At 34.7% G+C, this 12,377-nt stretch overlaps 2 protein-coding genes and 1 pseudogene across 3 annotated transcripts; 1 reads left to right on the forward strand and 2 right to left on the reverse strand.

Moving 5' to 3' along the window:
- Positions 1–1,358: 1,358 nt before the first annotated feature.
- LOC133671245 (protein ABA AND ROS SENSITIVE 1) lies at positions 1,359–6,037 on the reverse strand. Of its 2 annotated transcripts, none has more exons than XM_062091949.1 (7): positions 5,825–6,037; positions 5,031–5,130; positions 4,330–4,540; positions 3,014–3,302; positions 2,174–2,249; positions 2,014–2,060; positions 1,359–1,898 (listed from the first exon to the last, which is right to left on the reverse strand). In XM_062091949.1, the coding sequence occupies exons 1-7, from the start codon at positions 5,908–5,910 to the stop codon at positions 1,718–1,720; spliced, it is 990 nt and encodes a 329-aa protein (XP_061947933.1). In that variant the 5' UTR covers positions 5,911–6,037; the 3' UTR covers positions 1,359–1,717. The 2 variants fall into 2 exon arrangements, with proteins under 2 accessions (XP_061947933.1, XP_061947932.1); XM_062091948.1 differs by having other exon boundaries at positions 3,014–3,308; positions 5,825–6,036.
- Positions 6,038–6,687: 650 nt separating this feature from the next.
- On the reverse strand, positions 6,688–8,690 carry LOC133671246 (polyubiquitin-like). Its single transcript, XM_062091950.1, has 2 exons — positions 8,531–8,690; positions 6,688–7,780 (listed from the first exon to the last, which is right to left on the reverse strand). Exon 2 carries the CDS (start codon positions 7,778–7,780, stop codon positions 6,863–6,865), a length of 918 nt encoding a protein of 305 aa, XP_061947934.1. The 5' UTR covers positions 8,531–8,690; the 3' UTR covers positions 6,688–6,862.
- Positions 8,691–10,011: 1,321 nt separating this feature from the next.
- LOC133670843 (1-aminocyclopropane-1-carboxylate oxidase homolog 6-like) lies at positions 10,012–11,820 on the forward strand (annotated as a pseudogene).
- Positions 11,821–12,377: the final 557 nt, after the last annotated feature.

The raw sequence follows: 12,377 nt of genomic DNA on the forward strand, positions 1-12,377 counted from the left end.
ACTCGTCACCAACAGACCTTTTTAGTACACTTGTGAAGCTAATCTTTTTAAGCCCGACACACTACTGATTCGATAATACTAGAGTGGGGAGTGTTGTATGCAGCTATATCTTTTTATCTTAATCCCTAATTTTTAAAACCTTTAAATTATAGCCCCTTAATTCTTGTTGATTGTTGTCTTTAGAAATAATAATAATAATAATAAAAAGAAAACAATTGGTTTTCACTTTTTCTCTAACACTCTCACTCAAAGTTATCAAACCTGGCTTAAAATTCGAGTAACAGGGTGAACATGTTAACTTGGGTTAACTCAAAAAATATCATTTTGAGCTTTTTTTTAAGTTAAAACCATATTGTTTTGAATTATTTTTATATTAAATTAAATTTTGACCAGATCATGCATTGACTCACCAAGTAAATCAAGTTTAACCAAGTTGATTTTCATTCAATTTAATTTGAGATCCAATATGAGTAAGGTCCGAGTTGACAAATTAACAAGTTATCAGATTAACTTGTCAGATTAGGTTGGATTTAATAATACTACTCTTATTGCGATGGTCCCATAAAAAATTAAATTATGTTCTGCCATGATAAACATCAACAAGAGTCAATGGACTAACTTACAGATTTTTCAAAAATGAAGGACTAAGAAATAACTTCATGTAGCCAAGCACTTGAGAATAATTTCCTCAGGCGACCACTAACCTATAGAATAAGCCATAATTATGGCTTCCAGCACAAGTGCAGAGGTTTAGACATTTGTCTTGATAGGAGGGGAGGGTAAGGGTGATCTCCACATTTCTAACAATATAATTTTGCCTCTGGAGCAGCTTATGCCAGCCCTGGCCTGACATGTCTAGTTAAATGATGGACTAATTCATTTAATTATCTAAGATTAATCGGTTAATATTATTAAAACTAGTTTAAATTAAAATCCAATTAAAATCAAGCTTTGGTTGTGAGTTTTTCAAATCAACCCGCATTAATAAATATGTTTTCTTCATCATTTACTAAGCAGGAGTTAAAAAAAAAAAAAATCAAACTTCAGCCCGGTTTCTTCAGGTTCATGATCATGGTCGTTCGGTCAAAACCACTTTGCTAACGAAATCTTAGATAACTTGATCATCCAAGATTTCTGAACTCCGAAGCAACTGGATGCACAGCTAAATTGAAGAAAATACATGCCACCATTCACTAAAATATTTAATTGTTTGAGCACATAGCAAGTTTCCTTTGTCACAAGTTAGGAACTTCGGAAGTTGAAGCGTGACAAGGCAACGACTCATCTTACTCGGCGGCCAGCTTGTAATCCATGATCATGCATGGCCTGCGGCAATTTTATATGTATTAAAAGGAAAATTAGGAAAATATAAACGTGATTATTTTCAATTGCAATTGAAGACAGAGTTAGGGTTCAAAGTTCACAGATTCATCTCTGATAATTGAAATGATGATTCATCCAAGACTAACAAAGCTTCATGCCTTCTCTTCCCTTTTAGTTTATGACAAGCATTCATATTTGAATTAGTTTGTTTAAAAACCTAATTTACAATACAGTAAATATGGAAAATTTTGCTCCCTTTTAGTGCTGTTAAATTTTTGGACTCTTTATCTGGAAAGACTAAGTAGGCTATACTGATATTCATACAATGACCATACAAAGATGAGCATGTAGCAGTCCCCTCCAGCAGAAAATTTTGTCATGTCTCCACGTCGTTTCATAAATGCTGAGCTCTCCAATCAACTGCAAAATTTACATCACTGTCATCGTCGCTGGATGAATCTTCATGGCTAGACTCTTTGCTAGCAACCTCAGAACCTTTGCTGCGTTCGGAAGCCCTGGCAGCCATTAACTCCATTTTCTTTTTTTTCAACAATTCAACTCTTTCTCTGTATTTCCTGGTAAAATAGAGAGAAAAAAAAATGAATGCAGAAGCAGGAATAATTAGCAACCAAACTAACAACGATGTTATTGAGGACAGAAGAAAATGAATTTTGGCCAAAATGAGCTTACTTCTGCTCCAATGTTTCAGCTTCTTCGATAGTTTCAGCTGCATCAACCTGAAGTTACAATGTAACATATTAAGGACTTGAGCTTCTTGTGTTGGCAAGTGTCTAAAAGGAAAATAGAACTAATTCTAAAATGATTGGTATTAAGATAGATAAGCCCAGACCTCCTCTTCTTCCAAGCGGTCATCCACCTCTCGCAGGTCTCCTTGGATCAGCTTTTCAAATTCCTTGTACCCATCACTAACCAGAATTTAACATAAATACAAGGTTACGTTGCATCCCAAAATAATATAAAAATATAATGGAAAGAATATCAATAACACATTGAAGAGCTATAAGAGGAAACATAGCATGCAGCAAGTTCAGAAGGAAGATGCAAGATACTGGAAACTGTAAGGCATCTCAAAATATATATCTACACAAAAACTTCTAATGTACTACAGAATTCCATGAGAGGTACTATTGCAAAGAAAAAAAAGGAAGAAAAGGCACCCTCCAAGAAACACACATACAGTCATCTGGTTTGCATACTCCTCTTAGAAGACCAGAAGGTCAAGACTGAGAATGAGTGGGGTAACAGAGAGTTCATCATGTAGGATATAAAAACTGATCACTGTTTGAGAATGTCAAAAATTTATGTACACTCATGATATCGAGACTCAGCAGTTCGGTTTAACTAGCAGTTAAAGATTTCAAATCTGCACTGCATAAACAGACACCAAGAAAACTACGTTTTGAAAACAATAGTTTCATTAGTTCCCATTGGTTCTTAACATCCATTCTCATTCTTCTTCATATTTTGCATGTGACTAGTTTCTTTGTGTTCACTATAAAATGGAAAATTTTGTGCTTTTTCTCTCTCTCACCATCAACTGAATATGCCTATAGTAAACTTGATATTCAGGAATCAGAAGAAATAGATCGCAATGAAGAAGGGACCCATTTAACATCAGTCTAAAGAAACTAGGATTGCCACAAATAAGATATAATATTAGACAACTTACTTGACATCTGGCTTAACAGGCTTAATACCACGAGCACGTAAATCAGCTTCCTTGTTATCAAAGAAGCCTTCAGGAAGAGCTCCTTGTCCTTGCTTGGCTTGTGAGTCAGAAATTTCAGTGGGTGTGGGTGTGTTTGTAATCCCCCGAGCATCCTCAGTATTTTTTGTCTGCAGATGATTACCACTGGGCAATCCACCAGTCTCATCTTCCAAGAGAGACCGTGTCGCCTTAGTTTGAATAGAACCGGCTGGCTTTAAAGATGAATCTAGCTCAGATGGCTTGACAGCATCTGCACCTAAATGCAATATTTTAGTCATAAAGTTCATACTCATCCAACAGCTAGTGCCAAATACTTTTAAGGACAACACATTGAACATGTTGCTGAGAACGACAGAAGCACAGGTTCTATGCAAACATGGAAACAACAATAACATGATGAAAACTAGCATAGACAAAGATGGGAAACGGGGAACAAAAGTTTCTATTTTAGGTTAATGACTTCATCAGCTAAAGCAATTAGAGGGTGCTACTGCAACTAAAATTACTGTATACAAAGAGCCCAAAAAATGAAATTTGCATGGATAGCATTATGCGAGTGATTTATCATGTGGTAGGTTGAAGGTTATCTTCATGTGTAAAATCTTTATCAATTTTTAGACTGAAGTTTAATGATCAACTACTGCATGCAAGGGAAAAAAAAAGGTTGAAGTGGGGATTGTTAAAACAGGCAAAGGGAGCAGGTGTAGTCAGGAGGGAAAACATCATGTCTTTGGGGGAGTTATGTGGTGGAAGAGAGGAATGAGGGCATGGTTACAATCTATAATGCATAAGATAAAATTTAAGTGCCTAAAAGATGGCAGGAAATTAAGGAAAGGGGTAGTAATGGAAACAGATTTGTAGATATCAACACATGATGCAGGAGGAAAATGTTAAAAGAGCCTATGTAATTTCGCCTGGAATTCCTAGGAAATGACAGCTAGGAAACAAATATCAGACCTTCACAAAGACCTCAGTTGCATCTGAAATGTAAATATTGCTCTCATTCATTTAAAGTTGCAGGGCCATTTAACAATGACGCTGTTTGAAGTAAGATGCGATACTTTACAAAACTATGTCAATATTGCTTCTCAATAAAATTCAAAAAGATATTTTCCATCGTACCACTATTCTCATCATTAAACTAAAGCATCATTTTTCTTTATTTCTATTTTCAAAAATAAATTAAAGCATATCCATGACATAATGGCCACTTGATTTATTTATTTTGCCTAAGGAATTTAAATGAACCAAAAAAAGAAAAAAATGTACTATTGTACCAGTTTTTTGTCTCTTTGCCTCTTTATTATCAAAAAAATCTGGAGGAAGTGCCGACTGAGGTCTGGGCAATTGTGTCAATGACTCGGATTTTGCAACTTGTAGCTGAGCATTATCTGCATGTTTGGATCCAGTTGACACTGCAGAGGGTTTAGATTTTGCATTGTTAACATTTTTTAATCGAGCTGCATTCGCTTTAATGTTATTTATTGCCTGTCCAAAATAACCCAACAGTTAGTGTATGGTCAGTCTGGAAACACAGAAAAATGAAACACATGTGATTCGAAATGCATCCTCAAGCAGGAATGGTAGCTATATACCTTGGAGCAGAATGCAATACATATATAGAAGTATTTGCTGAAGTATTTCTATCACTATTACCTTGAAATTTCTATTGGCAAATTTCCCAATTAGAATGAAATAACGCTCTAGTGCCAGAGTTACTTATTTCACATTGCTATTGAGATGGCTTAAGTTGAAGTTCAACTACAACCAAGACACATTTTCAGGAGTTTTCAAGCTTCTAACTAAAGAGCACAGGATCATGTTAAATTGTCGAAGATCTTTTACCTAGCAGAAGATTCTCACTATAAAGCAGGAGGTATCCCAAATTTATTATGTCTATAATTATGGCTAATTTCCCAACAGTGTTATCCAAAAATCATTTGTAACAGAAAAGGGGATTGAGATATCTCTATATTACCTCAATATGTTTACGAGAAGCTTGGTGAGCATCCCACTGGAATTCAGATTTCAAAACAACATCGCAAACCCTACAAACTGGTTGATCCAATTCATTGTACCTGTATATTGTACAAGAAAGAAATATAGGTAAAAACTTCATTCTGTTAAGCAAACAAAAGAGAGTATAAATAAAAAGATTTTTTTTAAAAAAAAATAAACAATGTGCATCTGAAAGTCTCAATTCTCAGAGACAAATAACCAAAAACATCATAACACAAAAAGCATAATGCTGAAATTATATATCACAAGTGAATCTCCACTGTTTCTCCATCATATCCACCGAAAAGCCAACTACCATTTCTCCATAATACACCAAAGCGCAATGTCAATCACAACTAAAACCGACATCACCACACTTGTACAAAAAAAGTTCATCTTTTTTATATACTCACATAACCCACGATTTCGTTACATCAGCATAAACATCAAATAACACCATTTTGTTTTTCATTTGATCAAAACCCTCACTTGAAAATGACTCAAAAAAGTAAAACAAGGTAACCCATGTATTCCGTCAACCTCATTTTGCAGTCTTTTTGACTTCAACAACTACTTCAGCAACACCAACCCATCAAACCCACCATCCAAAAATATAAACAGAAACCAGAGAAAGAATCATAATATCAAAACGGGTTTCTTAGAAACTGCTGAAATTCTAGCTTAAAACACTAACCCCCCATGCTTAGATACTATTATTTGCTACATTCAAACTCTACATGGAATCAATTAAAGAAATTTCAAAATAGGGTGTACCTAACAAGAGGAGAATCGATTTTCTTCTCTTTCCTTTGGGCGTTCAGTTTGGATCGAAACAGTGCCTTTTTCTTCGCTGCGTCCATTGGAAAATCGGGCTGGCGTCTTCTTCTTCTTCTTCTTCTTCTTGTTCCTCTCGTCCTCTCTTCTTTGCTCGGACAAAGATTCTCTCTTTCTGTTCTTCTTAATTTTTATTTTGTGGATTAAGATATCGGAATTTTTTGAGAATTTTAAATTTTTTATAAACATGGCAATTTTTTTTGAATGGGTAATGGGCCCAAATAACTTCAGCGGGGGGAGGTGGTTAAAATCCAGAAAATTGGGATGATAATGTGGCCGAATTTGAATAAACCAGGCCCATTTAGAAACCATCTAAATAACTGCCATGGTTTAAAAAAAATACGTCAGTTTTGATTTTTTTTTTTATATATTAAAAAAGTCAGATGAAATTATATAAAGTAAATTCTCAGAAGATTTAGGTCACTAAGAGCTTGTTTTTTTTTTAAAAAAAAAAGTGTTTTTAAAGAAATTTTTTTTTTTAAAAAAAAATTAACTCACCATGTTTGAGCGAGATTTAATAACATTGCTATCAGTACTCAAGTAATGCTTCTTATTATACAAATCTGTAATGAGTGATGACAGGGATAGGAAGCGAAGCAGGTAATGAGACAGCACAGGGCAGAGGAACAAGATGCTGCTATCCTTGGGTTTGAATCCCAATCATTTCATTTTCGGTTGCAATTTTTAGCACTGGTTTGTGAGATTTTTATGCGTATAGCAAGGAAGAATAAGTTTACTTTGCATTTATACCCTCGTCACGATGTGATTTAGCAAATATTTTTCGAGTGAAGAAGAAAAATCAATACAAGAAGAACGATTTATATATTGGGGCTAAAATGCATTGGAGACACCGAGTATATCAAGAGACTAAAATGCTCGTTCCGGCCAATTCAACATTTATTCAACCAGAAACAGTTCTACAACTTTGCAAAAGTAAGTACAGACTGACAAGAGATGGATCAATCACAGAATAACGACTCAGAAACCACCACGAAGGCGGAGGACAAGGTGCAATGTGGACTCCTTTTGGATATTGTAGTCTGCCAGGGTACGTCCATCTTCCAACTGCTTACCAGCAAAGATCAACCTCTGCTGGTCTGGTGGGATCCCCTCCTTGTCTTGGATCTTTGTCTTCACGTTATCAATGGTATCGGAGCTTTCCACCTCGAGAGTAATGGTCTTTCCTGTCAATGTCTTGACAAAAATCTGCATCCCACCACGCAGACGGAGCACCAAATGCAGAGTCGATTCCTTCTGAATATTGTAGTCTGCAAGGGTGCGACCATCCTCCAGCTGTTTTCCAGCAAAAATCAACCTTTGCTGGTCCGGTGGGATCCCTTCTTTATCTTGGATCTTTGTCTTGACGTTATCAATAGTATCCGAGCTCTCCACCTCCAAGGTGATAGTTTTTCCAGTGAGGGTTTTCACAAAAATCTGCATCCCACCACGCAGACGGAGTACCAAGTGCAGAGTTGATTCCTTCTGGATATTATAGTCTGCAAGGGTGCGACCATCTTCAAGTTGTTTCCCAGCAAAGATGAGCCTCTGCTGATCTGGTGGAATTCCCTCCTTATCTTGGATCTTTGTCTTGACATTATCAATGGTATCTGAGCTTTCCACCTCCAAAGTAATTGTCTTTCCTGTCAAGGTCTTGACAAAAATCTGCATCCCACCGCGCAGACGGAGCACCAAATGCAGAGTAGATTCCTTCTGAATATTATAGTCAGCAAGGGTCCTTCCATCTTCAAGCTGTTTGCCAGCAAAGATAAGCCTTTGCTGATCCGGTGGGATCCCTTCCTTGTCCTGGATCTTGGTCTTCACATTGTCAATTGTGTCAGAACTCTCAACCTCCAAAGTGATAGTCTTGCCAGTAAGAGTCTTCACAAAGATCTGCATCTGTTACACCCAAAGAAAAAAATCATGAGTACCTCTGTAATTCAAGATCAAAAGATTTAAGAAAAAAATTAAACTATAACAAAAACCCTGAAAAGATTAAGCAAAAGAAATCTAAATAGACCCTCATCAAGCAAGAACTTCGAAAACCCTAAAATGATAAACTAAAAGAAATCAAAACAGACCCTAAACAAGCAACAATTTCAAAAACCCTAAAAAGATTAAGAAAAAGAAATCAAAACAGATTCTAAACAAGCAAGAACTTAAAAAACCCTAACAAGATTAAGCAAAAGATATCATCCTAATCCCCAAATTCAAGTGAGCAAAATCTTTTAAAAGTTCTTTTTTCCAAGATATAAAACAAAGACAGATCAAACTTCTACCATTAATACACACTAATCTTAGGACTGTCTTCAACTAATCCAAATTAACCAACTTGTAAAGAAAATTATTAGCACCTCCATAGATTCACAATCCAGCATCAAAACAGAGCAATTATAAAGAACAAATCCTCTTCAAATAAAAACAAAAACAGAAGAAATACAGGATTTCTTCATGCTTAAACCCAATCAAGCAACAACTTGAAAAAACCCTAAGCAGTTCAATTCAATTAATCAATCAACCAAAAGGCAAGCATAGATGAATTCTCTGATAATACAGATTTTGACAGATAAATCAAAAAACCAAAGAGGTTAATGAAAGAGCATAGAGAGAATAATTAAAGAGAACGAAAGGAGTTCTAGAAGAAATTACCTTAGCCGAATAAGAAAAATGAAACGAAGCTTGAGAGAGAGAGATTTATCAACGAAATCACGAGTGAGAGGAGGTGGATGGGAGTTGGGTATTTATAAGATTTCTCAAAGCGGTGCGGTGGGCTTTAATTAATTTGACTTGCTCGCAACGATGGGTCCAGATTCTTCTCGTGTTTTACGAGGTATTTATAGAATGTGGTGAAGGTATCTGAAAGCTGTGCTGTGCGGAATTAAAATTTGACTTGCACGCCACGATGGCTCTAGATTCTTCCAAGTTCTACGGGATTTGATTAAACGTGTTTCACCGTGGTTTTAAGTGACTTTCAAATTATTTTTTATTTCAAAACATATAAAATTATTTTTTAATTGTTTTTTTGTTTTACCATGTTAATATTAAAAATAAAAAAAATATTATTTTAATATATTTTTTAATAAAAACAATTAAAAAAAACATTTTGTATACGCATTAGAAGAATTAACTTATGAGTTGAAGGATTATGTTCTCTATGAATACTCTATTTTAAATATTATTTATTAAAATAGGTTTTTTATCATTTTTTCTTTCCTATTTAAAAATATTAAACTTGCTATTAGGGGTAAAAAGATCTTTTTACGTGGATCTATTAGTCAGTATTCTTTTGTACAAGGACAAATTGATTTTTGTAATTTAAAAGTGAACAATTAAATGGAAGAACTACTCTTAAAATAAAAGAAAAAATAACTTATATGGAAGAATATTTTTTATTTTTTTAATTGCTCTTTGTTTATTTTAAATTTTTTTATTTTATTTTTCTTTTTAATTGAAAAATTAAAAGATGTTCTCTCATTTTCTATTAATTTTTATTATAGTCCTCATTATTTTAATTACTCTTTTTTATTTTAAATTATTTTACTTATTTATTTATTAATTTCATTTTTTAATATTTTATTTAATTGAATTTTTATATTTGTTCACTATTCAAAGTGATTCAGCCAAATTCTTTGAGCATAGTAGTTAATTCTATTTGTAGATCCTATTTACTATATTTAAAAATAAAATATTAAATTAGAATATAGATTTGTTGATTGTTTCTGTAACTTTCACAAATCGTGTAAAATTATTATTGTTTAAAAAATTAGGACATGTAAGAAATTGATTTGTTTGCTTCGAAAAAATTAATAATATGTATTGACCTTTCTAAATCTCTATCAGAACAAAATGATAGAAGCTAATACAAGTTAATTCGGTGAATCGTTAATCGAGAATTTACACCAGTTGGATTTTATATTTAGAAGTTTATCAACTCATTTAACTGAGATATGAGCAGTCCTGGTTTTATTTCCATGCCTTAGCTGTTAAGAGTTGCAACATTACGAGCTTGATAGACTTGAACCCTGTTGCCTGCATCCGTTGTCTTGTCAACAACCCCAACTGCTACTTTGTTCTGCTTGGCAAACCCTGAGGCTGAGAAGCAGAAGAAGAGAGAAAATTAAGAGAAAGCAATGGAGGAGAGACTGAAGTATTTGACAGTACTAGTGGGAGCTGGAGCTCTCTTGGGTTCTGTTTCTATTCTATTCATTCTCATGCTTCTTCCAAGGCAAGTCCTTCACACACTTCACCAATCAAAAGTTGGAAAAATTAAGAAAAGGATTTTCTTAAAGTTTGAATCTTTTGTTCGAATTGATTCATTTTGTTTGTGTTGTTACAGAAGGGTAGCAAAGGAATGCTGTGAAAGGGTTAGTGAATCGAATGCTGGTTAGTTGCTCTCTGATTTGCTTTCTTAGTTTTCAGTTTTTGTTTGTTCTTGACAGTTTCTGGTATTTAACTATTTATTGAATGCCTCTTTTCAAATACTAAAGAACAGAATCATAAGTAGGAAATGGGGTCTTAATTGAAGTCGAGGGTTGTACTTTGGGTGGAAAATAATGTGGGTTATTGGTAAAAGTTTTTTTTTTTTTTTGTGAGAAGTCAATTGGAAGCGTACTGGTCTCTTCCCTCCTCTCTCAAGCTCCTAAATTTACTTGTATCATACAGTTTTGATAATGATTTGAATAACTCGAAACATACCATTGGACTAGATCAGTTTTACACCTGCTAGTGGAAATCCGGAATCTTAACGACACCGTCCTCCGGGTCTCTTTCCCTCCTCCTCGGACCTCTAAAATTTACATCCATGGCAGGTCCTAAAAACAAGTTGGATAGCTCAATACATATTGGACCAAAACAGCTCTAGACCTCCAAGCCCGAATCTTAAGAGCTGAGATTCCGACAATGGGTCCCTTGTCGTCTTTGATTTCCATTTTTCAACATTTCTTTCGTTCTTGAATTATGGCAACTTAGCTGCTCTATTTTAATAGATGCATCTCCCTCTCACTATTCCCCATCCGCTTCTGACACCAAAAAAAAATTACACGGAAAAATATCAGTATCCACTTTTGCAATCATCGAAGTCGTGAGTTCCAATGCTGTAAAGTCCATTCCTGAAGATGGGTCCTTCGGCGAGGAGCTAGGGAAGTGAAGGCATTTGATGCTTTAAAAACTTGTGTTAAGGGACTAGTGGACTCTAGTGTGACCAAGATTCCCTGTTTATTTAATTTGTCCACCCGCCAGCGAATGTCCAGAAATCATCATCTGAGACTTGCAGTCTTCAGGTTCCAATCATAGACTTTGAAGGTTTGGAGAGTTGTTGGAGACCTGAGGTGGTCAAAGCATCAGAAGAATAGGGTTTCTTTCAAGTTGTTAATCATGGAGTTCCAGTTAGTGTTATGGATGAGATGTTAGCAGCTACGAAACCATTCCACGAGCAACCCCAGGAAGTGAAGATGGAGTGGTACTCATGTGACCCTAACCAACAGGTGAAGTTCTTCACTGGGGAGCATTCCATCGGCAAATGAATCAGATGCGTGTAGGGATTCTGTAGCAATTGATTTTCAGGATGGTAAACTAACTGATCCTGAAATTTTTCTTGATGTATTCAGATAAATGGGCATCAAGTTCCAAATTCCTCTCTATATATTCAGTTATCAAGGAGATTGTTATTAGGTTTATGTTAAACATGTTTTTCAGAGAAGAGACAAATGAGTACATCAGACACATGATCAAAATCAGCAAGGCACTGACAGAACTCTTATCAGAAGCACTCAGACTTCGTAGTGACTACCTTTCAAGCATAGAATGCATGGGATGTGAATCATTGTCATGTCACTGCAAATCATACAGACTTATCTTTCCTTACTTTACTTCTGCAAAACAACATGGGTGATCGCCAAGTTCGTCATCAGAATCAATGGGACTTAATGCAGGTAAATTGATTTAGATTCTCCTTTTGTGAAAAAAGGATTAACTTGGTGACGAAACATTTTTTTGACACTTTGAGATCACCATACATGCTGTATGAGCATGAAAAACAAATCACCAAGATTAACCTTAAATAAACAATATGCTAAATAATTAAATAAAAAAATTGATGGGCCACAATTAAAACAAAATTATTGAACTGCAAAAGAAAAAGAAAAAAGAGGAGGTGCTGATAACATATTTTCTAATAGAAAAGGATGTAAATTGCATTGGAGTTAATCCGATCATGATAAGTGTAAAGGAAATTTGGATTTCTAAAAAAAACATAACAAAAATAAATATTTATAAAATCAAGCACCAATAAAATAACTGGATATTTATTTGAGATTACAATAATTACATAGATAAAAACATGTTAAAAATAAATTAAATGTTGAAAAGAAATTTAAAAAAAAATCAAAGAAAAAATGTATCCGGTTACGCAAGCCTATGTAGCCCAATATGCCTATACCTTAATAAAAAAGTCAATTGGTGCGAGTTTGCTAGCCGAAACTCATGCACCTAAGCCTTG

The sequence above is a fragment of the Populus nigra genome, chromosome 13, assembly GCF_951802175.1.
Source record: "Populus nigra chromosome 13, ddPopNigr1.1, whole genome shotgun sequence".
Lineage (NCBI taxonomy): Eukaryota > Viridiplantae > Streptophyta > Magnoliopsida > Malpighiales > Salicaceae > Populus > Populus nigra.

Excerpts from the sequence above, each read along its gene's own strand:
- LOC133671245 (XM_062091948.1), bottom strand. The coding sequence starts at position 5,910 with ATGGACGCAGCGAAGAAAAAGGCACTGTTTCGATCCAAACTGAACGCC. Across the intron at positions 2,250-3,013 it reads CCTGTTAAGCCAGATGTCAA|TGATGGGTACAAGGAATTTG; the intron begins GTAAGTTGTCTA and ends AATTCTGGTTAG. Across the intron at positions 1,899-2,013 it reads GCTGAAACATTGGAGCAGAA|GAAATACAGAGAAAGAGTTG; the intron begins GTAAGCTCATTT and ends CTATTTTACCAG.
- LOC133671246 (XM_062091950.1), bottom strand. The coding sequence starts at position 7,780 with ATGCAGATCTTTGTGAAGACTCTTACTGGCAAGACTATCACTTTGGAG.